The sequence below is a fragment of the Mastigoproctus giganteus genome, chromosome 3 (genome assembly GCF_048544385.1).
Source record: "Mastigoproctus giganteus isolate SK-2022 chromosome 3, ASM4854438v1, whole genome shotgun sequence".
NCBI lineage: Eukaryota > Metazoa > Arthropoda > Arachnida > Uropygi > Thelyphonidae > Mastigoproctus > Mastigoproctus giganteus.
In genome coordinates this window covers 182,580,649-182,608,565 of record NC_143577.1, presented here as the reverse complement: position 1 = coordinate 182,608,565, position 27,917 = coordinate 182,580,649, and the positions used below count along the sequence as shown (strand labels likewise).

Genomic DNA, 27,917 nt, shown 5'->3' with positions numbered 1-27,917 from the left:
TGAAAATGCCAGCAAAATAAAATAAAATAAAATGGAAAGTGACAATAGAAGATTCCACCAGTTCCTCCATCCTCAACTTGTGAAGACATACATCTTCTTCCTTGTCAATCACTTTGGATATCCTTCTTAGTGCTAATAAATCATCTAAATCCCCTGAAAAAAAAAAAAAAAAAAAAAAAAAGGAATGTATTTAGGAGTTTCTGAAATCCTTTCTCTATTTCTTTTATTTACTGAGGCCTTGTGGCTTATGATGAACTGGAGCCCTAAACAAAGAAATGCTTCTTTAAATTTTTTTTTGTTTTTTGGAAATTTGTTTGGCTGACACTCAGTTTTATTAGATTTTATTAAGGTTGGCTTTCACAGTAATTGGGATTTCCAAGTGACTGTAAAAGAGACAATGAATGTCCAAATACGTTTGTTATATCGTCTGTTGTGGCTTTTTATTTGATTTATTTTTATTTTCTTTTACAAATATTCGTGCCTTTTGAATGTAGCTAGGTGCATGGAAGACAATATAGTTTCAGCAAGCATATGCATCTTTTTTGTGGTTTTCACAACATTCTTTTGAATTCAATGAACAATGTAATGTAAAATACGCTACAGTAAAACTTTAGTTAAGTGATACCAACTGCTCATAAAAAAAATCATTTTTAACAACCCATTATAGATTTTCCATTTTCTTCAACTTTTTTCAAACAAACATTTGTAAAAATCTTTTACTGTATGTACACCCAAAGCAAAAGCCCCACACAAATACCTATTTTGAACATAATGAAGACTGCAATCCTAACAGCCAAGCTTATAACAATACTCATTCCACAAAAATGGTTTGTTTTATTAAATGTAATGGTCAGCAAATATTAAATAACATTATCTGACATTAAAATGTTATTAAAGTTTCTTATTAAACATTTACAATATAATTCCATTCCACTTTTATGATACAGTTACAGGCACTCCCCAACTTACGCAATACTCAAATTCCATAAATTCGACTTTACGCGAGTTTATGCTGGCTGGTGTAAACTTAAAAAAATCTTGGAAACGCATTTTACATCCCATAGGAATAAATGGAGGCATTATGAAAACATCACAATGTGAACCCAATAACACATTGTTTTTTTGGTAATTCATTCCAAGACCTTGAAAGTTGAAATTTTCACTATATAGCTATGCTATTTATCTCTCTAAAAGGTCATTTTTATTATGGAAATTGCACTACACTTTCATCATTATCATATATTCCATTATAAACATCAATTTTGAACAGCTTTGTTGATATTTTTCTAAAGAACATTTCTGGAGGTCACGATCATAAAACAATAAAAACAATTTGCGCTTTCCAGTTTATTGGGCTTTTCAGTTAGTGCATCTAATTATAAACTCGATCTTATTGCATTTGCAATAATCCTGATAACTGGAATTGTGTGGGTTTTTACGTTATTATGGTGAAATGTGTTCCCCTTCACTGAAATCTTCAATCATATAAGAAACAAATAAATTTTCAGAATCTTCTCTTCATTTCTATTTGCTTATTACAATGATGAAGGGAAGGTGACCAACAGAAAGTGCAAGTGGTGGCAGTGTTAGGAAATGAAACAAAATTGATTTAGAAATGAAGATGAAAATGATTAAGAAGCAGGACAACATTTGTCATCTATTGCATGGAATTAGGTCTCACTGCTTCAACAGTGAATACTATTTTAAGGGACAGTGCATGTATAGAAGAACATGTTAAAGGATCAAAGAATTTAAGATCAATAGTGATCACAAAACAGCATTCAGGTGCTATATATCGAAGATGGAAAAGCTGTTCACAATATGGATGGAAAATCAGATTCAGAAGCAAGTGCCCCTGAATCCAATGGCCATTCAAGCAAAAACAAGAAGTATTTATGAAGATATTAAGAATAAGTATGGCAAACTCCAAGTCAAGTTCGTGGCAAGCAATGGGTGGTTTAATAGGTTCAAAACATTAAAGTATGCAGTGAAGTCACCAGTGCAGATTCTGCAGCTGCAGAGAAATTTTGTGATGTGCTTGAAAACTCCTTCAAAATTTCCACAGCCCTCAACCTCTGCAGCAGCATACTTATTAGCTGGAGACTTGATTCTGGAAACAATGCTCGAAAGGTAAAACTTGCTGACGTTATGCCTGTCTCCTCCCTTATTTTGTAATTTTATAATTTTTAAAGTTTTATAATTGCACACTTTTGTAATTTTTCCTACACAAGATAAAAAAAATTGACTAAATAATTCTATTTACATGTTTGTTGAACATTTCTTTTTTGTTTCAATCAAATTCAGCAAGCATAGTTGCGAGTGCTGCTTAAGCCTTTAGGGAAATTCCGACTTACGTAAAATTCGACTTAACGCAGAGTTCCATGGAATACAACCCTTATGTAAGTTGGGAGTGCCTGTACTATTAAAAATGAAATAACACAGAGAACTTTCTCCTTTTTTACTCACTTGACTGTTATCCTGCTGAGAACTAAATGTAGCTGATCTTATTAAACCTATGGGTTTTACAGGTAACACTGTAAATGTGTGAGAAATTAGATGTTCCTCTGAAATAGAAAAAATAAATATCCAATTAATATAGAAAAACAGTATCCTATCCCTCCAAAATATAAACTTTCATATTAACTTTACTCTTAGTAAATGACAGCAGCAGTTAGGTTTCTTCATAATTTCCAAAGCATCAGTAACCTTTAAATATTATAACAGTCAGATGACAAAATGAATATTTCATTAGTCTCATAAAGAGTCTTTCTGTAATAATATCATAAGAGCCATAAGATCTCATGAATTAATAAAATAAATGAAAAATGAAATTTAAAATCTGTAAAAATATGCAAAAACCAAAAAAGACTATGGTTTTAGTAACGTCTGAGTGACACAATTTTAATTATTATAGCTTATACTTATAGCTGCCTAGAGAAATAATATGCAATATAACATAATGAAAGCATAACAGAAGAATGTTGTATAAATTCCAAAATGAATTCTAGCACTTAGTTTTAGAACGGTTGGCAATTTTAACTCCATGGGGTGAAAATATTTCTTAGTCACAGATATCTTGATCAAACACATACATTAAGAATAAGTTTTTGTCACACAGTTGTTTTGTTGTGATCTGTTGATATAGCAAATATTAAAACAGCTTGATGGTTTTATATATTTTACATGGCTGTAAACTGGATGAATCAAGGCTTAACCAATTTACAGTTTTGATAAATGACATTAAAAAGGCAATAGTGGAATGAATTTATATCTCCGTATATATTTTCTAATTAAAAGGACAATTTTTTTGTAATTTATTCTTTAGCACTACCTCATCAAACTCATAAACTCTGAAAGAAGAATTATCATTGGGAAGGTGTTCACCAAAATAATAATTATAAAACCTTTCCTTTGGGAGGGTAAGATTTTATCACTATTATTTTAAATTGCAGATGTCTGTTCAATAAAGCAACACTGATAAATAGAGATCTGCCATAATGGGTATGGGTACTTTTTACTCTGGTTTTGTTTTCAATGATATCTGGTCCTGGGCTTCTCAAGACAACTTTCTACTGTTTCTGATGGTTTATATGGTTGATAGCATGATAATGGTAGATACTATAATCATTGGAATTTTGCTTGACATACTTCTCTTATTTGTTACTGGGGAGGTGTACTACATGTATAATGTTTAATTAAGGGTTTCAGAGTTTGAAGAGGAATTACTATAGAATAAATTACTGGTAAATTGTTCTTTTAATTGCATAATAAATACTGTCATAACAAGCATTGTTCTTTTATCATTACATTATTACTCTCTCTCTCTCTCTCTCTCTCTCTCTCTCTCTCTCTCTCTCTCTTTCTCTCTCTCTCTCTCTCTCTCTCTCTCTCTCTCTCTATATATATATATATATAAATATATAAACTTAAGTGAAAATAATGATTAAAGAATAAAAATAAAATAAAAAATAAAAATAAAAAAATAAAATAAAAAATAAAAACATTTAAGTGAGAATAATGACTAAAGAATAAAAAAAAAATTTTTATGCTTCTGGCATTTTTATTTATTTATTATTTTATTTTTTATTTATTATTTATTTATTTTTTTATTCTTAAATCATTATTCTCACTTAAATTTATTTATTTTTTTAAAATTTATTTATTATTTATTTTTTATTTATTATTTTATTTTATTATTATTTTTTTTATTCTTTAATCATTATTCTCACTTAAGTTTATATCCCAAGCGTCATGTAGAGAAAAATGCTTTTTGCTGCCTCTGATGTATGCTTTACCCCCCCTTTTTTATGTAAGATTCAGTTTTCAATTATTTCAAACATTATTCAAATATAAGTATATAAATATATATATATATATATATTATAATTAGCAATAATAATAGGCTGTAGTGATAAAACGGAATGTCTATAAAAGAATGAAAATATAATAATAATAATAATAATAATAATAATAATAATAATAATAATAATATATAATAATGGATTATGGATCTGGGACACTGCTAGTAATAGCAGAAATACCCAGAAACCATAATGAAATATATGCAAATAGATGATAAGTGTATGTGTAGGAGTGCTGACCTGACAGGTATAGTTACAATGGAAAAACTAAAAGTGCCTGAAAAATAAAAGCAGATTACTTAAAAATTATATAAATTAAATTAAAATATATAAATAATACTTAATCCTGTAGATCCTAAGATTTTAGCTACGTCATTAAGGTCTGGCAAAACCAAAGGAATCACAGCAATAAGAAAGATCTCTGTTTCTGTGATGATGTATACGTAGCAGGCAGAAAAAGCGAGCAAACGTATACATCATATGCAGCCTGACAGAGACCAAAAAGAAATATAAAGCAAAACCAAATTAAAACTAAAATAAATAACATTTAAAATGCAAAATTAAGCTAAAGGTGTATTAAACTCTGGCAGTGAGCTAAATGATTTTGTAATAACTCAGAGAAAAGTGGAGGAGAAATTGTTGAAGAATAAACATAAGAAAGGCATCTGGGGGTGGATGGGATCTATCCAGTTATATTAAAGGAGGTAAGCACCCATGGACTGGAGATGTGCAAATGTGACCCCAATACATAAAGGAGGATCAAAGGGCAACACAAGTAATTACATACCTGTTAGTTTAACTCCTGTTCGGGGAAATTAAGGGAGGCACTGCAGGATCACCTAGACAAAACTTCTGTTATAGTTCAGACACAGCATGGGTTTGTTAAGGGGAAGTCTTGTCTGACCAATTTGATTGGATACTATTATGTGGTCACAAAAGAACTGGATGCAAAGAATAATTTTGATATCATATACTTGGATCTTAGGAAGGCTTTTGATTCTGTTGCACATGGAAGACTGCTGCACAAATTGCAACAGTGTGGCATTGGAGGCAAATTGCTGCTCTGGATAAAGGGATGGTTGAGTGGGAGAAGACAGAAAGTGGTAATCAATGGAAACTACTCTTCGTGGACTAATGTTATTAGTGGAGTCCCCCAGGGTTCAGTGTTGGGTCCATTGTTGTTTTCTGTATTCATTAATGATATTGATGATGGTATATCAGGCTTAATGTCCAAGTTTGCAGACGATACAAAGGTCAGCAGCGTACTAATGACAGTACGCTGCTGCAACAGGATCTAGAAAAGTTGAGTACATGGGCTGAGAGGTGTCAACTGAAGTTTAACATTGACAAATGTAAAGTACTACATATGGGAAGCAGTAACTCCAAAATAACGTATCACCTGTGTGGTACTACACTGACAGAGGTAGAGAGTGAAAAGGACCTGGGGGTAATTATGCAGTCAGATATGAAGTTTTCTGAGCAGTGCAGACGGTCTGCAAGAATAACTCATGGTGTCTTGTCAATGATATACAGGAATTTTTCTTGCAGGAAAAAGGATATGATTATCCTCTTGTATAAGGCAATGGTCAGGCCATACCTTGAGTACTAAATATAGGTCTGGAGGCTACATTTTAGGAAGGATATAGAGAAGGGCAACAAGATCAGTGAATGGAACAAAGGGTTGCTCTTGTGAAGAAGGGCTTAAGTTTTGCAAATTACAGTGTCTGGAGACTAGGCACCTGCGAGGTGCTCTGATTGAAGTGTATAAGACTTTCATCATATGCCTCTGCTAATGCTAAAGTTAAAACCAACTGATTCCAGTTAAAGAAAAAAAAATAATAATGAAGAGCAAATTGCACTACCTGAATTTTAACAAAGGAAGCAAAATATCAGGATGAAAGAAATAGTCAGGATATGACAACTTACTGTCGAACTGAGTGAAGTGAACATAACAGGACTGTAACAGAGACCAATAGTACCCAGCAAATTTATAACAGCTAAATTAACCCCAGAAATAGGGGGAAGCAGGTGTGAATTAGTCAAAGTGAACCATACCCATGTGATGGGGAGTAGGCAATTGAACAGATGAGGCAAATGGGTCAGCAAATGGGAGAAAATTAAGACAAACAAAGTAGCATTGAAAGACTCTAAACTTTGTCTTAGAAGAACAAAGAAGCGATAGCAGAAAAATATATCGATATTGCTTTTGGTCAGCCTAATCGCGCATGAGATACAAGATGTAGAGTATAAGAACAGCAAAAAGTAATTGGAAGAAGGAGAATGCAGTGGTGCTCGGGCAGTCTGGGATTGCATCACCCATATCTAAAGTAGGTCCCTGGACACAGGACCGGCTATAGGCCTCATGTTTTTAAGTCAATAATGGTATTGTTTTCACAATATGAGACAGACAAATGTCTAAAAAGAACAATAAAGATAACGATGAGAAGATAATTAGCAATACAAGACAAACAGAACACAATACACCCGTAGTTAGCCAATCCATGGGCACAGACTTTCTACATCATGAGACATGACAGAGGCTGGGGTGGTATATGACTATACATTATGTACAACCCTGAATGTAAAAAGAAGATATCAACCAGCAATTATGCTATTAATATCAATAAGTTTTTTTAAATTTCATGATATTCAGTGTTTTCCTAAAATGATGGTAAAGGAAGGTTGAAGGGAAACTTTACTGAGCAGTTTATTATGGAGTAAAACTACTCCCCCCCCCGTCACATGGGTACGGTTCACTTTGACTAATGACACCTCCTGGGCTAGTATCATCATAAGAGACAGGGAACTTCAGGTTACAAAGATAACCACATTCACAAACCAACATGTAGCTTGTGCACAAATTGTGGGAGCAGATGGATCACTGCATATTGTGTCCATTTACTGTCCACCAGGCCAAAATATACAAGATAAACTCCAGTACCTCCAACAAATATTAACCTCAATTCTATCAGACAAGATATTAACTGCTATGGATTCTAACTGCAGATCCCACATGTGGTATGACCTATCCTCAAGAACCAATCCCCAAAGTTTTTTACTGGAAATATAAACACCAACAACTTAGCAGTTTTAAACAGACCTAACCCACCAGCAATCTTCAATAGCACCACTGGAGAGAGTAAGATGGATGTCACCCTCTCCACCATAGAACTGGCAAACAAAATTATGTATTGGACAGTGAATGAGCAGTGGACAACCTCTGATCATAACACCATCTCCTTTACAGTCAAACACACACTGAAAATCCACACAACAGATCTACCATAGGATAGAATACACTATTCTATACACTATTCCATAAAAACTTTAGGACTAAGTCCTAAAGTCTCAGTCCATAAAAACTGAACAGAAAAAAAAAAGAAAAAAAAAAAAAGAAAAACTGTTTATGTTAATCCCGAAATTAGCTGGACCACCTATTTCTTGATTAGGACATATATAACATTTAAATAACATTTTGAGTATCTTCAGTTTCCTAGCATCTCCTTCATTTCCATATAAAACATTGTCCTTGGGATGAAGATATGTTTACCTCAGCTGATGAGTCCCTTAATTTAAGAAGTTTGATAAAATCTGAACTGGAAACAAAAATGCCCAATGATGACTTCAGATATGGAAATTCCCAACTGACAAGTGGAAAAAATCCAAGAAAAATAAAGAACATAAAAAGAGAGATAAACCTGAAAAATCCTTCAGAAATTTAGATACAGAAACTGAAGCATGTGCCTCTCATTAAAACAAATAACAGTACTTGAATGGGCTGTCTTTGAACCTATGACAAATTGGCTTTATAAACCCAAGCAACCTGACTGGACACAACAAACTTTTTATTCACCACGCTAGCGATCTATATATATAAACACTTAGGCATGCTGCCCAAATTTTCCAATTGCTAATTATTGCCAGCACCTGGTCACCTCGCATGACCACCATATCGGGCATTCTTTTATTAATTTTTATACTAACATTTTTTGACTGAAAAAGGGCAACCTATGCCTGAAAGCTATTGATGTATGTTTATTTTAACTTTATTTTATCTGTCTTCAATTTTAATAAACCGTTCTAAGTTTTAAGAAGTGTAAAAATGGATGAACAGGGGCTCACATCTGGTGAGTATGGGCTTGGCAAACCCTGGGTCCTATGCTGGATATCATCATTCTTCTCTTTCTTGGTGATTCCTTTCTACTTTTCTTTCCCCTCTCTCTCTCTCTCTCTCTCTCTCTCTCTCTCTCTCTCTCTCTCTCAGGGTAACTCAGAAATTTATTTTTTTGGCTGGTGCAGCATAAGTCTCAGGCTTCCTTGTGCCATATGACTAATAATAATAATAATAATTAGAGGAGAGATCTAATAATAATAAGAGACTGAAACAAGACTCTATGACTACGAAGATGGACAGAAAACATTGAAGAAAGAGAAGCAAGATTGGAAATGAGAAGACGCCATAGGACTAATCAAATAGAAGTACCAGATGCAAATAATCAACAAGATGTAATTAATGTGGAAGAGCATGACATAGGAAATATGTTACAACTGTGAGTATTGCCAAGCAAGATATTGGGGATGTGAGTTAAACACATCGAATAAATACACTAAATGCTGTCATGATGGAAAGGTCTCATGACCCACTGTCTGAGACACCTACTCCATTATGAGAGCTGCTTACAGGGGATACACATGAAGCAAATAACTACAGAGAATATGTATGAGAGTACAACTCAACTCGGCAGTGGCATTTGCATCAATGGGTGCAGAAATTAAATTGCCGCCTGGAAATGGTCCATACTGTTTTAGAATACAAGGCCAGATTTACCATTTGGTCTCACCGCTATATTGAAACGAGGCAAATAAGCTAGGATATGGACAACTTTATATTTTTGATTCTGCTGAAGTAACAACAAAACGGCTTGAAAAACAATCAAACCAAGAGTGTACAGCCGAAGTAATGCAACAATTGTATGAGATGCTGTGACAAGTTAACCCATTTGCTGAGTTCATATAAACAAATGGATCAAATAACCCAGGCCAATCCAACAATGAATGTGCACATGGCATTTATAGAACACCCAGACTTAGATAAGAATCAATATAATGCACCTACATCTAAAACGGAGTTTGCTGCAATATTTGTTGGAGAAGACAAGGAACCATCTGTAAAGAGACATATGCATATATCCCACAGGTGACTGCTGTAGAATTATATCACTGCTAAACAAGAATAGTGAAGACTGAAGGGGTCTAGATTAAACTATTTACATCATAATCAGAAAGATGGCGTATGTTATGCTGGGTACATCTAGTTCTAAAAATTAGTGTAGATGCATACTACTCTCATTCCCACTGGTTCTACTGCCAAATGTGGGGGAAATAATGGGCCCATGGAATTGCAAGATTCTAATAAGGAAATAGAATTTAAAGTGTTTCCTCTGCCTCCCCCCCAGGTGACTATCTGATTCAGGAAGAGAACTGAGACCATAATGACAAATGAAAAATCACAGATAGCTGAACACTAGGTCCAGTAAGTTCTGAGGTGCTGGAGTAGAATGGAACAAATAGTTATCTGACTGTGGAGTTCTAAATCTAGTTCTAAAAATTAGTGTAGATGCATACTACTCTCATTCCCACTGGTTCTACTGCCAAATGTGGGGGAAATAATGGGCCCATGGAATTGCAAGATTCTAATAAGGAAATAGAATTTAAAGTGTTTCCTCTGCCTCCCCCCCAGGTGACTATCTGATTCAGGAAGAGAACTGAGACCATAATGACAAATGAAAAATCACAGATAGCTGAACACTAGGTCCAGTAAGTTCTGAGGTGCTGGAGTAGAATGGAACAAATAGTTATCTGACTGCGGAGGGCAAGAAACTGGCTGTAATGTTGAAAGACCCACAAAGAAGAATAAAAGAACTCAAAAGAACACAGGAAATAACTGCATTCTTTTCATCCTATGCCATGGTCATAAAAAAGCAATTCCCTGACTACAAGAGAGTCTGCTTGAATTGTTCATTCTTCACCCTTAAATTTGGAAGATACTGGCACAATAACTTGTCTCAGCTTATCCCAAAAACCTTGCCATTCTAAAAGCTGCAGAGGATGAAAATTTTAGTATTGGGAAAGATATTAAAGCTAATGTTACAAGAACCCTTATAAACTTGTTTAGAGAGATTAAATGGTCCATGAAAGTAATCAGAAACAAGCTTCTCGTAGAAACAAACCCACAAGAGAATATTGTGAAAACAACTTTTTCACCTGCCCTTTCTGATGCAAGAATTCTTCATGACATACCTAAAAAACTTAATCCTACCAGCTTGATTTTTGAACTGGATATAAATTCATCTAAACCAGAACCTGTTACTACAAAAATTTAAGATCTTCGTATCTCCTTGGAGGATATTGAAAAGTAGGTTTCCTTTAGGTTTCATACCAGGTCTACTTCTAAATCTTTTATTAATTGGATTGTTGCACTTTCCCCCCAGAATTTACAGAACCATCAACATTCTTGAATGCCTATACATGGGCTGGACCTCTCACATTTAAATGATCCATGGTGATCACAAAGTATTTCACTTTGACAATGTGTTCTTCAAATTGGCTATCATTTGTCTGCAGTAGTGTCTGATTCACTAACATTGCAAGTTAAAGCTAAGGATAAAAGGATGGCTAAGTGGGAGAAGGAAGAGAGTGTTTATCACTGGGCACTGCTCTATTCTCTTTTTGGACAAACATTATTAGTGGAGTCCTCCAGGTTCAGTGTTAGGCCATTGTTATTTTTGATATTGATGCATATCAGGCCTAATGACTAAGTTTGCAGATGATGCAAAGGTTGGCAAGGTGGTTAATGACACTAATTAGGGTATGCCACTGCAACAAGATCTAGAAAATTTAAACATATGGGCTGAGAACTGACAATTGAAATTTAGTAGTGACAAATATGAGGCACTTCATATGAGGAGCATTAATCTCAGATTGACATACACTGTGTGATGCTATACTCAGTGCAGTGGAAAATGAAAATGACCAAGAGCATAGTTGTTGTTAGATATGAATTTTTTTGAGCAGTGCAGACAGGACTGCAGGACACTCATGGAGTTTTGCCAGCAATGATAAGGAGGTGATTATCCCATATCTTGAATACTGCATACAAGTCTGGATGTTGATTTCTTGGAATGAGTGCAGAGAAGTGCAATGAGATTAGTGGAGGCTTTAGGGCAGGCTTTGGGGGATCATGAAGGGATTTAGTTCTGAAAATTGCAGCATGTGTAATTTAGGCACCTGCAAGGAGATCTGATTGAGGTGTTTAAGGTTTTGAATGGATTGAGTAAGCTAAATGCTGATGCATTCTTTACTTTGCTCAGACAATGCAAAGGAGGGGAAAAATTTTAATTGAGGAAGGATGGATAGGGAATACATGTTCAGAAATTTGCTTTCAGCCAGTGGGTAGCTGATTGTTGAAACAACCTTCCATTTGGTGCTGTGGAAGTGAATTGTTTTAATAAATTAAGAAGGCATTAGATAAATTATTAGAGGGGTCAGACGGATTATGTGGGAGATGTTTTGTTTGGCTGATGCTGTATAAGTCTGCTTTCTTGCACTGTTTGCCACTATTAATACTAATACCATTCCTGTACAGAAGTGACCATTTCATCATTTTGTGCTTGTGCAGACTGGGTGGGAAATTCACTGATACAAATAGCATGAGTGATTCCTTGAAACACTTATGCCATTTGTACATCCATAACTATGAAATGGTTTCATTACCAGAAACATGCGTAAGCATATTAAACAACTTGGTAAATGTCTTACCAAGTTAAACACAAAACTTCATGTTTATCTTCAGTGACAAATTCATAAAATTGAAATGTGACAGCATGCATACAGTGAATGTTGACTAAATGCATCTGTCTGTTGAGCAAAGCAGCTACCAGACTTGTGATAAACAAGTCTCTGACATCTATGCTGCTACCAACATATGCATGTTTATAAATGGTAGTGTTGCAGGGCAGAATTTAATATTCCATTTATTGTAACTGAACTATATATTATATATTGCATGATTCAATTCAAGGTTTGATTCCTGAAAACATTTTAGATTCGCAGAGTGCCAATTTAAAGTCAAAATTTTCATTCAGACATTTTTCCTTACCACAAAAATCCAAGTACAAAGAAATATCTGAGGTATGTGTATTAACTGCAATAAAACAGCCACTGGAAGCAATAAATAAGCAAGATGAGTGTGGGAAAATTCTGTAAAAAATATGAAAATATAATTAATACAGGAAAGAGCAGCAATAAGTTATTTATGCAGTTAATGTAATCCTTCCTTGTAAATATCAAGGAAGTTAATATTGTCTCCTAATGTACCTGTAACTTCATTTAAATTAACAATACTGTCACAAATAACTGTTTCAAATTTTGTTTTGAAATCAAATTTATGGAAATAAATTTAATTAAAAAAAAATAAATAAACAGCAGTATTTATTTGTGGGAAAATTAACATAAATAAAATACAATATGAAAAATAAATACAATATGATATTAAAGTCAAAATTTAGTCATAATGATACGGCAACAACACAGTATATAAACTTTGACTGAAAATTCAGCTGAGCTCTGAGCATTAAACAGTGAATGTAATTTTTTTTATGGTGATTCCAGACAGAGGAACCTACAGTGTCCTAGTAGTGTGTGGGACTTTAGGACTAAGCTCTGTTCTAAAGCTGAATAAACAAGTTTGTGAGACAATAGTAATTTTTCACATTTTTATGTTCTGTGTACCACATACACATTGAAGATTAAGAAGAGAGAAGATGGAAAAGATGAGAAGATATCAGAGCTTTCCTGTAAACCAGACAAAGTTTCTGCCACTTCAAGCCTCCAATAAGCAAAGTGGTTATAATGCACTCGGTGACAAGAGCTATCTACTACTCAATATTGCCTTAAGTCACGGAGGAGCTCAGATATTTTGTTGCGCAGTGTGGATGCCACATCTTGAACTTGGTTATAATGGTTTATACTTGGTGATTACCTCCAGAAGAGGGTGGGGATAAGTGATCACCTTGGTGATCACTTACTTACTTATTCCCATCTCCTTGAGCCAATTGACATTAATAAGCTGTTTCCATCTCTGTTTGTCTATTTCCAGCTCCTCTAGCTCCTCCCATGATTGCACTTCTATCTCATTTTTGAACATTTGCTGCCAGAGTGTCTTTTGTCTGTCATTTTGTCTCCTATCACTGGGTCTCCAGTTCATTGCTGTTCTTTTGTAACTGTCTTTATGTTATCTTATGTTACTTTCTTAATGTGTCCTAATCATTTCCATCTTTTTGTATTGTTATTCTGTTGGCACTAATGACATTAAGAGAAAGAGGTCTGCAGACTTACTTAAATATTTCATATTTAAGTAAGTTTCCAGAGCAATATGGAAAAAATTTGTGAGTTAGGGTTAAATTTAAATGTCTCTGCAACTCTGTCCAGACACAATAGGAGGGAGTATATGATGAGAGACTTGTCAATCAAATTGGCCCTGGAGAGACTGTGCAAGGCTCATGGGGTAGAAGTTTTCGCAGCAAGGTCTGTTCTTGTTAACAGGAGAGATTGTTTTTAGAGGATGGTGTACACTTGAGCAGAAGCGATGCAAGAATATTTGCTGATGCTGTCAGAGCAGTGATTGGTGTATCCCCTCCTCCAAGCTAGTAGTGAAAACTACTAGCTTCGAGGGGAGGGTACACAAACTAACAGTTTAAGTAGACAGGCAGAAGTGATTCTTGTTTGTTGTTATTGTTGGTATTGAGTTTAATGACACAAGGGCTTCTGGGGCCGTGATTCTAACATTGCTACTATTGGCACATGCAGCAGCAGCTTGGAAAGCAAGGTGTCAGGGATTTCAGGACCTCATCATCATCAGCCATTTTCAATCCACTGCAGGATGAAAGCCTCTCCAGCAACTTTCTAGTTCCTTCTGTTTTGAGCACTGGTCATCCATTTACTACCAAAAACTCATGAATTTCATCTATCCATCTCCGCCTTTGTCTTCCAGGTTTTCTTCTAGCTCCTCTTGGGTACCATTCTGTTATTTTCTTAGTCCATCTGTCATCATGTCTTCAAGCTATGTGTCCTGCCCAAGACCATTTTAGTTCTTTAGTTTTGATAAGAATGTCCTTTACTTGAGTTTGTTGCCTAATCCATGTGTTTCTCTTCTTATCTAACAGTCTGATTCCCAGTATAATTCGTTCCATTCTTCGCTGTGCAGTTCTCAGCTTCTCTTCCATTCTTTTGGTGAGTGCCCAAGTTTCACTTCCATAAGTCATGGTGGGGAGTATACATTTGTTCATTATTTTACTTTTCAGACAAACTGGGATATTGCTCTTCAGTATGAGACTATATTTCCTGAATGCTATCCATCCATCCAAAATTTATTCTTCTCTTGACTTCCAGCCATTTATCATTATTACAGCTAATAACTTGTCCCAGATAAGTATATGACTCCACCTTTTCAATTACTGCTCCTTCAATCATTATTTCCCTTTCTTTGGTATACTTGTTCATCATTACTTTTGTTTTAGCCATATTCATCTTTAGTCCAAAATCCTTACTAACTCTGCATAACTGATTAAGATTTTTCTGTAATTCTTTGGGATCGTGGCTTATGACCACAATGTCATCTGCAAATCATAAATGGTTTAGTACTCTCCATTCACATTGACTCCTTTCTGTGAGCAGTCTAATCTTCTGAAATCTTCCTCAAGGGCAGCAGTAAACAGCTTCGGAGATAGTGTGTCTCCTTGTCGAACTCCTTTCTCGATTTTAAATTTCCTACTGTCTTTGTCTAGTCTAATAAAGGAGGTAGCACTCATATATTTTCTTCAAAATCATCAGGCCCTACTATGGGTCATCATGGAACAAATTAATACATGGGTTGTGTTAGAGTAAAAACATGTGCATCTGTACTTGCACATACAATAATTCTAGGAGCATTGTGAATAAATTTGATGAATTTTAAGTACTGATTAAGTCATTATACGAAGACGTAGGAATAATGGAGACATGGTGTCACTCAGACATAAGTGATATTGAATTTGAATATAGGGAGTACAATGTATACAGGAAGGAAAAACGGAGGGGTTATGCTCTTAGTTAAGAGGAATATTAAATCTAAGGCAGTGCTCCAGTTGACTTGGATGGGGAGTGCAATGTTGAGTCAGTTTGGTGTGATATAAGCACTGGGGAAAAAAAAATGAGAGTAGGAGAGTGTTATAGGCCTAATGACTATGATGAGTATACCAAACAGCTATACAGAAAAATAGAGTGGGCCAGCAAATCAGAATATTTCAAAATGGGTGATTTTAACTTTCCAAATTTCTTGTTATTTGTTTGTTATTTGGTTTTTAGGAGCATTAGCAACTAAGGCCATATTGCTCCGTGATATGCGGTGGTCATTCCCTGACCTTTCCGCATCCCCGTATTTGGTGGTGACGGGCTCGAACCCCGGTCTAATCAAGAAGCATGTGCTACGCACTGCTGCTCCTTCCCACCTGGCTACGGAGGCGCCGCACTCCAAATTTCTTGGATGACTGTTTCTTACAGCAGCATGTTAGAGAGGCAACAAAAGGGATCAATACTCTTGATCTGGTTATCAGCAGTTATTCTTCACGCATTAAGAATCTGCAGGTAAAAGACTACTGGGTGGCAGCGATCACAGTGTACTAATGTGAATTTAATTAATGACATAACTACTGGCAGTCATAAAGGGAACAGCTTTTTCTTTTGTAAGGGTGACTACAGAGGTCTCAGACAGTTTTAAATTCTATGCAGTGGGACTGACTGATGATGTTACCAAACAGCAAATTCTTAATGGGAAGAAAATGGGGAAGTAATCATAGAAGCCACTAGGCTTTTCATACCAACAAAGAAATACTGTTCAAGGCTTAGATCTAAATGGATGTCAGATGAACTATTGGGACAAATGGCAGAGAAGAAAAGTGCATGGGATGCATATAAATTAGTCTATAATCAAGTCCCAAAGGAGGTTAGGCACGCTAAGGCAGATTATAAATCTCTGGCAAAGAATGAAGAAGAAAAACAGCAAAGACTTCTATGCTTATATTAACAGTAGAAGGAAGGGGTTGAATCACTTTTGGTCACTTGATGTCAATGGATTAACTGTTGATGAATCTGCTCAGGTTGCGGACAAATTGAATAGGTATTTTGCACCTACATTCACACATGAGAAATTCTTTAGGGAAGGGGATTGTAGAAGTTTATGAAACTTTAACAAGGAGCTAAATGACTATGTGATAACTGAAAGGAAAGTGGAAGAGAAATTGTTGATGACAGACATTAAGAAAGCCATCTGGGGTGGATGGAATCTATCCAATAATATTAAGGGCGGTAGCAAAGTAGGTAAGAAAACCCTTAGTAATAATTATGAGCATTTTTGGATTCAGAAGAGGTCTCTAGGCACTGGGGAAGTGTAAATATATCCCCAGTTCATAAATGGGGACCAAAAAGCAACATGAGTAATTAAAGACCTGTTAGCTTAACATGTTCCAGGGAAAATAATGGAATCACTGGTTAAAGAAGTAATGCAGGACCATTTCAACAGGCATGCAATTATACTGCAATCACAACATGGATTTGTCAAAGGGTAGTCTTGTCTAACCAATCTGATAGGTTACTATGTTGCAGTGACCAAGGAACTGGATGGAAAAAATAATTTTGACACCATTTGCTTGTATTTCAGGAAGGCTTTTGATACTGTTACACATAAAAGACTGCTGTACAAACTGGAGCAATTTGGCATTAGGGGCTTTGTTATGTTGTTATTTGGTTTTTAGGAGCATTAGCAACTAAAGCCATATTGCTCCAGGGTTATGCGGTGGTCATTCCCTGACCTTTACGCATCATCCGTATTTGGTAGTCACGGGCTTGAACCCCGGCCTAATCAAGAAGCATGTGCTATGCACTGCCACTCCTGCCCACCTGACTACGGAGGTGCCACATTAGGGGCAAGTTACTGCTACGGACAAAGGGATGGTTAATTGAAAGAAGACAGAGAGTGGTTATCAATAGGCATTACTCTTAGTGGACTAATGTTATTAGTGGAGTTCCTCAGGGTTCAGTGCTAGGTCCATTGTTGTTTTCAATTTTTTATTTATTTATTTCGTATGATGTGATCAATACATGAAGGAACCAGTTTTTTCTTGCTTCCTTTATGTATCGTGGCCGGGATATCCAACCAATCGGTTGGTTCGGCACCATCGTGATATCCAGCCCGAGGCGGGAATCGAACCCGCGACCTTTGGGTTGCCAGGCAGGCACTTTACCTACCCAGCTAGCCCGGTCGGCTGTTGTTTTCAATATTTATCAATGATATTGATGAAGGTGTATCAGGCTTAATGTCTAAGCTTGCAGATGATACAAAGTTGGCAGGGTGGTTAATGACAGTCATCAGGGTGAGCTACTGTAATAAGATCTAGGAAAATTGGGTTGATGGGTAGAGAAATGGTTTGTTTGTTTGTTATTTAGTTTTTAGCAGCATTAGTAACTAAGGTCATATTGCTCTGGGGATATGCGGTGGTCATTTTCTGACCTTTCTACATCCTCTGTATTTGGTGGTCATGGGCTCGACCCCCGGGCTAATCAAGAAGCGCGTGCTACGCACTGCTGCTCCTGCCTACCTGGCTATGGAGGCACCCCGAGAAATGGCAGTTGAAGTTTAACATTGACAAATGCAAGGTACTGCATATGGGTATCAGCAACTCCAGAGAAATGTACCAAATGGTGAAGGGGCCAATTGTGCAGGCAGACATAAAATCTTCTGAGCAGTGCAGAAATGCTACTCTCTCTGTGTGTGTGTGTGTGCGTGTGTGTGTGTGTGTACGCTTGCTGGAAACTATGCATATTTTCTACAAAAAAAAAAAAAAACAATTCAGCATCCTCACAATATAACTGACTTATCAGATTTCTTAACTTGGCATTGTTTACACTGAAATTACTAAGAGTTATTCCAATGTAAAATTCATATATGCCAAAAAATTAAATTTTTATAGCTAAATGTTAATTATAAATAAATCAAGTAGTAGTTGTGTGTCTTTCTAAAAAATATGTTTCAGTTTTGGAAATAGACAACTAAATTTAATTGTTCATATTAACACTGAATGGAAAGAAAAAATTGGAGGAGGAAAGGAGGGTAAACATGTTTGCTGCCACCTAGATGTGAGAGAACTTGTTCAATTTTCCATAATTTTTGGAATTTTTAAAAAAATCAACATTCTAAAATCTTCAGCATTCTGAAAATTAATACATAATGGTTTTAATTAAAAGTTTGGAATTCAATGCAAGCAAACATTTACTTTTTACTTTTGTATGGAGCTGTAAATCAGAACAAATCTTAAAATTTTATAAAAAGTTTATTTGTGTACATAAACTAACATGAACACACTAAAAAAAAACAAATAAAACTGTGTGCCAATTCTATAATCAATAGCTAAGCATTTCTGAAAAGCATTCAATCAGTGTGAAAATACTGAATAGTAGTTAATTTCATGTACCTTTACAGCACTTGTTAGTTGACCACTTATTCTTAAGAATGACTGCTCATATGCATTATAACACAGTGGTTGGGTGCATTTTTGAATGAAAAATGCACCCAAAGCATGCAAATCAACATGCAGCATATCACTCCAAGGGCTGTTTTATGCTTATATGCATAAAGGCAGTGAACATGTTAAATAATCTTGATGGCAAAGAAATCTAAAATTAATATGCAGTATGAACTTCTGGAAGAGATGATATTCAACATAGCAAAGAATTAAATAATTGGCTATTAAATTAAGTTATACCTATTATTTGATGAAGCTCCATGGTCACATTCCAGTCTGTTTAAAAATTTTAATGCCAACAGCTGGTAACTATCTGTGTCATTTCCATTTTTAGAAAGATGAGAACCTGTAAGGGATTAATTCTTTTTTAATGTAAGTAGACTACTTTGGCTACTGTTTTGCTTTAGATGGCTCTTTCTGAGACAAAACAATAATATTTTAATAGTTAAAAGGAATACTTATTCATATATATTTTTACTTTATATATATATAAAATGATCCTTAATCATATGCATTCCTTTGGAAGGATAACCACAGAGAACAAAAATAAGCAAAGAAGCCAAATCGACATGGGTTATCTAATGCATAAATTTTGTACTATGCATAAAGTTCATACTTTATGCAACCACAATCCAAAGAGTGGGGTGTGGAAAACACGATACATGTTGTCCATCATGGTGTTTTATTTGCATTTTTGATACTTCACTAGCACAAATAGATCACTGTATATTCTGTGACATAAATAACACCCTTCTAAAAAATGACATTTGCTCTAAAATTCTTGGCATAAATGAAAATAAACACCACGTGGCCACCTGATGGGACATCCTGTGGGAAAATATCTGTTTTAATGGGACTGCAAATAACCAAAACTGCAATATTTGACTAGAAATCCCCACCCTATATAATACAGGAAATCTCCTTAAGAGCACTTAAGGTCACCATATGGTATGGTTTCATGGATACTTCTATTATCAGCTGATCCTTTCTTTTGAAGAAAACTGTCGCGCTGTATTTGCAATGTGTTACGTTACCACCCAATGGTACTAAGACATATTAACAACTACTGTCATTCCACAACTTCAAAAGTGAGATATCTGGAAACAATTGTAAAGCAAGTCAGAGTGCCTTTACATCAAGAGATCTGTACAAGAAATGTTTCAACAGAACTTTACCATTTTACTGCAAGGTTAGTCAGCCACCTATTTCCCACAGTGTGCCAGCTCAATCATCCAATCTTACTCCTTGTAATATTTGGCTCTGGGGTTATCTGGAGGACAATATGCATCATAACAACATTTTTGACCTAACAGCTCTGAAGGATAGCACCACAAGGCAAGTGAGAAATATCACCCCTGATATGTTCCATTCTGCAGTTGATCATACTATTACTCAATCTGAGGTTCTGCTAGACCGCAATGTGACCAAGTCATGGTACACTCTGATTACTCAATGTCATTGATGAATTCAATATTGCCTCCCAGAACAGAATGTACTGTACCATTAATGCTGAGCTAATAAGCTTGGCATCATTCGTGCCACATGTTATGCATTGCCAATAATGCTACTGCAAAGCGCTGATCAAAAAGTTTGGGAATTGATTTTGCATTGTGAAATTGTGGTAGTGAGTTGCAACTAGTTACAAGATGTTTGTGACTCTCCTTGCCATAGTAATGCACAAATCATCTGTTTATCTAAAGTCAGTCTGAATTAGTGCATATTGAATAGAAGGTGTTCATGTGTTTTGTCGCATTTTTAAAATAAGTGATTTTTACTGATCAACAAATTTGCACAAATTTTGTTTAAAATTAGAGAAAAGTTGAATAGAATTGCACAAAATGTTAAAAACAGCTTTCAGAAAAGATGCTATGTATTTGAAGACTTCAGGAGCTCAAAGTTTAAAGAGGGCCACTTGCCCATTGAAGATGATCCTCACTCTGCCATCTTTCAAAAACCAGTGATTCAAGTGAGTTATGCTTGTACTCATAACTCTTGATCAAGAGTGGTTGACATTTAATTATTTAAGAAGTGAAATAGGTATTTCTTATAGTAAAATTAGCATTTCTCATGGGACATCTCAATCAATTTTAACATAACATTTGGGAAGGGAATGCAGTCATTTCCAAATCTTGTTCCATTCCCAATTGTTCCAGCCTTCAAATCCATTGGATTCCCAAATTTAAACCGAGTTTGTGCCTCGCATCCATCCATAATTGTCCTGCTTTTGTTGGTGAATGTGGAGAAGGGCCCCATAAAAGTAGTAGTAGTAGTATTGGCATGTGATGCAAGAAACCATGTGTATGAGCATATGCAGCATCAGACAAAAAAAAAAAAAAAAAAATCACACCATTCCCTCCAAATGCCTGTCCAGTTCCTCCTTAAATTTATTCAGCCTATCAACTTCCACAACGACAGATGGAAGTTTGTTCCAGCATTTAACCACCTGCTGGCTAAAGGCAAATTTCCGCACATCTATTCTACATCTGTCTTTTCTTAATTTGAATTTATGCCCCCTTAGGTTCGTAATCTGAACAAGTGGAAGGATCCCATCAGAATTCAGCGTGCTCAACCCATTCAAGGCCTTATACACCTCAATCAGATTGCCGTGCAGGTGCCTAGTCTCCAGCCACTGCAATTTGCAGAACTTAAGCCTCTCTTGGTAAGAGGATCCCTTCATTCCCCTCACCAATCTTGTTGCCCTTCTCTGTACACGCTCAAGTAAATCTACATCCTTCCTAAAATGAGGCCTCCAGACCTGAACGCAGTACTCAAGGCATGGCCTGACCATTGCCTTATACAGAGGGATAATCACCTCCTTTTCCCTTCTAGCAAAATTCCTATATATCATTGACAAAACCCCATAATCTGCCCTGGCAGCCTGTCTGCATTGCTCAGAAAACTTCATATCTGCCCGCACAATTACTCCCAGGTCTTTTTCATTTTCTTCCACCTTAAGTGTAGTACCACACAGTTGGTACGTTTCTCTGGGGTTACTTCTACCCATATGCAGTACTTTGCATTTGTCAAGGTTAAACTTCAGTTGCCACTTCTTAGCCCATCTGCCCAAATTATCTAGATCCTGTTGCAGTAGCACACTGCCATTACTGTCATTAACAACCCTGCCAACCTTTGTATCATCTGCAAACTTCGACATTAAGCCTGATATACCTTCATCAATATCATTGATAAATATACGAAACAACAGTGGACCTAACACCGAACTCTGTGGGACTCCACTAATAACATTAGTCCAAGAAGAGCAGCACCCATTGATTACCACCCTCTGTCTTCTTGCACTTAACCATCCTTTTATCCACTGTAGCAACTTACCTTTAATATCATTCTGCTCCAATTTGTACAATAGTTTTCCATGCGCAACAGTGTCAAAAGCTTTCCTGAAATCCAAATATATGATATCAAAATTATTTTTTGCATCCAGTTCCTTTGTAACCACATCATAATATCCTATCAAATTTGTCAGACAAGACTTTCCCTTAACAAACCCATGTCTTGTCTAGATGATCCTGCAATGCATCTTTAACCAGTGACTCCATTATTTTACCCGGAACAGATGTTAAACTAACTGGTCTGTAATTACCCGTGTCACCCTTCGATCCCCCTTTGTGAACTGGGGATACATTTGCACATCTCCAGTCCGTGGGAACCTCCCCTGAGTCCAAGGATGCTCTCATAATTATGGCTAAGAGTTTGCTTAGTTGCTTTGCCACCTCCTTTAATATAACTGGATAGATCCGATCCACTCCAGGCGCTTTTCTTATGTTTAACTTCAACAATTTCTCCTCCAATTTGCTCTCAGTTATTCCGAAATCATTAAGTATCCTTCTGCTTATTAATTTGATAACCTTCTGCCATTTTTAAACCTTAATAATTCCTCATGTGTGAATGTAGATGCAAAATACTCATTCAGTTTGTTTGCTATCTGAGCAGCATCATCAACAGTCGAACCATCGATGTCAAGTGGACCAATCAGATTCATCCCCTTCCTTTTAGAGTTTATATAAGTAAAGAAATCTTTGTTGTTTTTGCCAAGGATTTCTCGTAATCTGCCTTCGCCTGCCTAACCTCATTTGTGACCTGATTACAGACTAGCTTATATCTGCCATAGGCTTCTGAGTCGCTTGATAATTTATATGCATCCCATGCATTTTTCTTCTCTGTTACGAGTCTCATTAATTCATTTGATAACCATTTAGGTCTAAACCTTGAACAATATTTCTTAATAGGTATGAAACTTTTAGTAGCATCCACGATTAATTCCTTGAATGCTTCCCACTTAGAATTTACTGTTGGTAACATGGTCAGTTTATCCCACTGTACAGAATTTAACAACTTTCTGAGACCAGTGTACTCTCCTTTACGGAAGCAAAAACCCTTTCCTTTACCCCTGATGGTAATTATATCTTTAAGTAAATCCCACATCAGTACACTATGATCACTGCCACCTAGTGGTTCCTTTATCTGCAAATTCTTAATACACGAATGATCACTGCTGATAACCAGATCAAGAGTATTACTCTCTCTGGTTGCCTCTCGAAGTAAGACAATTGCAATCAAATGTGAAGGTCATGCTTATCATGTTTTTTTGATTCACAGGATATTGTTCATTATGAATTTTTTCTGTACAGGTTATTTGTATAACCATACAGATTCCTATTTATTTGTATAGTTATACAGATAACCAAGAATACTACAAAACAGTTCTACGGCAATTGTACAATTCTGTTTGGAGAAAATCACCGGAAAAGTGGGCTTCAGAGAATTTCACTTTTCTGACCATTGGAATTGGTGGTCATATCATGACAACACCCCTGTACACGGAGCTTTCTGTTCTGTTCAAGAATTCCTAGTGAACCATTACTGTGGTTCACCATTCACCACACTTACTGGATTTAGTTATCTGTGATTACTTTTTTCCAATTTAAAAAGGTCACAGATTTCAACAACTGAGGAAATTATTCAGTATGAAACACAGGAACTATTAGTAATTCCAAGAGAAGAGGGTGATCTTCTTTATAGGATAACTACTGATGATCCTAAATAGGATCATAAATAGTTATGCCATTCATATCAAGGTATACTAATGTAAATTATCGCATTCCTTCTAGTGTTAGCATAAGCAAAGAATCCTTTACTACTTTCCTTTGCACTCTTAGCCAAAAGGTTCTCATAATCTGCATTAGCATGCCTAACCTTCTGAAAAACTTCATTACAAACTAATTTATACTTACTGTATGATTCTGTGTCCCCCTAACAATTTATAATGATCCCACATATTTTTTCTTTACCCTTCTACTAAACTCATCAGTTCACCTGACATCCAATTTTTGTCAAAACGTTGAAAATTATTCCTTGATTGGCATAAAACATAACAATTAAAGGATGAGTAATCTCTATGATTATCTCCTTGATGTTATTCCATATTCTACAAACAGGACATAAAAGTTCATTCTATAAATATCTCTGAAACCCTTTATTTTTGTTCTTATATGCAAGGTATTCCTTTTTATATATGCTATTATATATGGAAATTTGCCTTTAGCCAGCGAGTGGTTGATTGTTGGAACAAATTTTCATCTGTCATTGTGAAAGCTGATAGCTTAAATAAATTCAAGGAAGAACTCGACAAACTTTTGGAGTGAATGGATAGGTGAAATGGAAAGGTTTTTTTTTTTTTTTTTTTTGGCTGATGCTGTATATGCTTGCTTTCTTGCATCATATGCCACCACTACTAATGCTAATGTACCATTGGGGTAGTGCCGAACTCAAGGTAGTTCATAATGAAAAAGATTTGGAGCAACTATACAATCTGACAGGAGGTTTTCTGAACAGTTTAGACAGGCTGTTAGGGTAGCTCCTGGGGTTCTGTCAATGGCTGATTGCAGATGCAAAATAATTCCTCTTCCTTCCATCATTTGGCCATTCTAATACTAATTTAATGCATTTGAAAGGCATTTAGTTTTTGAGCTGATTTCACATTTACTGTTCCGATTCCATACAATATATTCAGATCATCTTCAAACTACACTGCTTGCTATACAGGAACTTACAGGAACTTTGCCTGTAGAGACAGAGAGGGGATTATTTAATTATAAAAAAACAGTGGTTAGACCACATCTTGAATAATACATACAGAGTTAGAAACTATTTTAAGAGAGATGCAGATCTGAATGAAAATTGCATGCAAAAGTTATTATATTAATTACTACTGTATTTCAGTTCCTTAGAATAAGAAGAATGACATTATTCTATTTCTTTCAATAATATTACCTATAAAAGTCAATCTCTTGGGTCAGCCCTCCCCCCCCCCCAGACACATGTCTATTGGTCTATTGGGTAATCTTGGCACTATCCAGTAACATATATAAATGCACTTTGAATTTTATAAGAAATCATTCCCCGACTAGAATTTTTTTTGTTGTTGGTGTAGTTGGTGTTTATTCCAAGAATGTTGTGACATCCAATTCAACAATGAATTCCACATGATGCCCAAAATCACTGGAAAAATTAAAGTAGAAGTATTGTGGAACCTGCAAAAAACCTTCTGTGCAATTTCAAGTGGGAAATTTTATATCCCCAAACATGTCTCAATTTGGTTCTGTCAGCTGTCAAGGATTGGTTTGCATTGCAGGACACAAACTTCTATCACAATAGCATAAACACTTTTATGCTTTGTGCTGGAAAAAATGGTTGAACACAAGTGACCATGCTGAAAATTAATATAATCATGCTGCTGCATATGTACTATGCTAGTTTTATTACCATAAAAACATAAATTTGAAAAACATAAGTGCTAGTTGCCTAATAATTCTCATAATCTGAGAAACCCTGAAGCAAGCAGTGTAGTTTTAAAATGATCTAAATATATATCATATGGAATTGGAACAGTAAATACGAAATCATCTCGAAAACTAAATGCCTTTCAGATGCATTAAATTAGTATTAGAATGGCCAAATGATGGAAGGAAGAGGAATTATTTTGCATCTGCCAAAAAAAATAAAAAAATTCCCCAATCACTCATACTGTTTTCATTACCAGAAAATTTCCATCCAATTCTTCTTGGAATTTCGCTAAACTCTTTAGCTCATACTACCTTGTGAGTTAATTTACTATGATATAAAAAATGTTGCCCACTAGCCTTATGTTATTTTCTAAGGTATTAATTTGTATCTTCTGATTCTTGTCTTGCCTCTGCATTCATTTTACTCACCCCCTTCACAATCTCATACATCTCAATCAATTTCCTTCCTAAGGTGTCTAGCTGCCAAGCTTTTCAGTTTTGGCACTTTCTAAACAATTTCTCAATAGGGCTGTGTTTTTTTTTTTTGGTGTGATCTCCAGACCTGAATACAATATTTCAAGGCCCCTTCCCTCCAAGACACCATGTACCTTCCTGGCAACATTTCTTTAGATTGTATATTTGATTGTATCAGACAAATTTTTAGTTGTTTTCATTCTGAATCCCTCCCCCAGTACTGTAGTTACTCCTCAATTTCTGTTCCCCAGATGCAAAACCATACATTTAATACTATTAAACCTTAGTTCCCATTCTTCAGATCATATTTTTTTAAACTAGTCCTGTCATTTTCAAGCAACAGCCTAGTTCAAGTAAATAATTACCCTCCTAACCCAAATCACCAGTAAATTTTTAAAAGCTTCTCTGTACTCCCTCATCAACATCATGTTCACTAAGCATGCCTATTTATGACTACTTTCTGTGTCAATGGCCTCCATAGAATGGTCAGGAGCGGGAGTGCAGTAGCACACACTCTTTGAGTAGACTAGGGTTCAAGCCCTTGACTGCTAAATACGGTCAATCTGCCAACCCGCACTGGACCAGCATGGCAGATTATGGTCAATTTCCCTCAACATGAATTGTTGAGGAAGCTTCCATCCTGCAGTGGATTGATAATGGTGCTACTTATCTATACCTCTGTGTCTCTTGTCTCTCATTAGTCCTGATCTGCCTAAAGATCATCACTGTAATTATAATTTACTCTAGCTTATAATAATTAGTATTAGTAATGGCCACATGGCACAAGGAAGCCTATGGCTTATGCTGCATCACCCAAAAAAAATAAAATAATAAAATAAAAGATTAACAACAAATAAATAAAATAATAATAATACGAATAAAATTAAAATAATTATAATAATAATTAATAAGAGAAAATCCAGCTGACCTTTGAATTTCCCCAAACTGTCAGCCTCTACCACCCATGTAGATAACTTATTCCAGTAATTTATATCTCACTGGCTAAAATAAAACTTCCTCAATCTAGTCTAAACATCTTCACCAATAACTTGAAATTATGGCCCCTTGTTCTAGAATCATTAATAATGTGAAAATTTCATCCTCATCTATTTTGCTTATGCCTTTCAGAGCCTTAAACACCTCGATCAAGTCTTCTCTAAGGCGCCTAGTTTCCAAGCTCTGTAACCCACATATTCGAAGTTTTTCCTCATATGGATGCCCTTTTGCTGATCTCACCAGGCGAGTTACCCATCTCTGGACCCTTTCAAGAAGCACAATGTCTTCATTAGGTGTGGTGTCTATACTTGAATGCAGTATTCCAAGTGTGGTCTAACAATAGCCTTATATAATGGGATTATGACGTCTTTATCTCTACTAGAAATTATTCGATGAATCATCGATAGGGCACCATGGGCCTTCCTTGAAACCAGTCTACAATGCTCGAAGAACTTCGTATCTGACTGTATTGCAATACCCAAGTCCCTTTCCTCCACTACCGGCTTTAGTTCAACTCCACCAAGTGTATAAGTTATTTGTGGTTACTGTTCCCCAAGTGCAATACCTTACACTTTGCTGGATTAAAGCATAGCTGCCATTTTTCTGACCATCCCTGAAGTCTATCTAGGTCATTCTGAAGAAGCTCTGCTTGGCAGCAAACACTAACTACT

The 27,917-nt window shown here is 35.7% G+C and overlaps 1 protein-coding gene across 1 annotated transcript in view; it reads right to left on the bottom strand.

The window, feature by feature from the left end:
• LOC150088452 (WD repeat-containing protein 27-like) overlaps nt 1–27,917 on the bottom strand; it is a 316,886-nt gene that overhangs the window by 173,670 nt on the left and 115,299 nt on the right. Inside the window, exons 8-10 of the mRNA XM_090370163.1 lie at nt 19,217–19,322; nt 12,520–12,620; nt 2,467–2,564 (exon numbers count right to left, since the gene is read on the bottom strand). Coding sequence (XP_090226289.1) covers nt 2,467–2,564; nt 12,520–12,620; nt 19,217–19,322 — 305 coding nt within the window. The remainder of the gene's footprint in view (nt 1–2,466; nt 2,565–12,519; nt 12,621–19,216; nt 19,323–27,917) is intronic.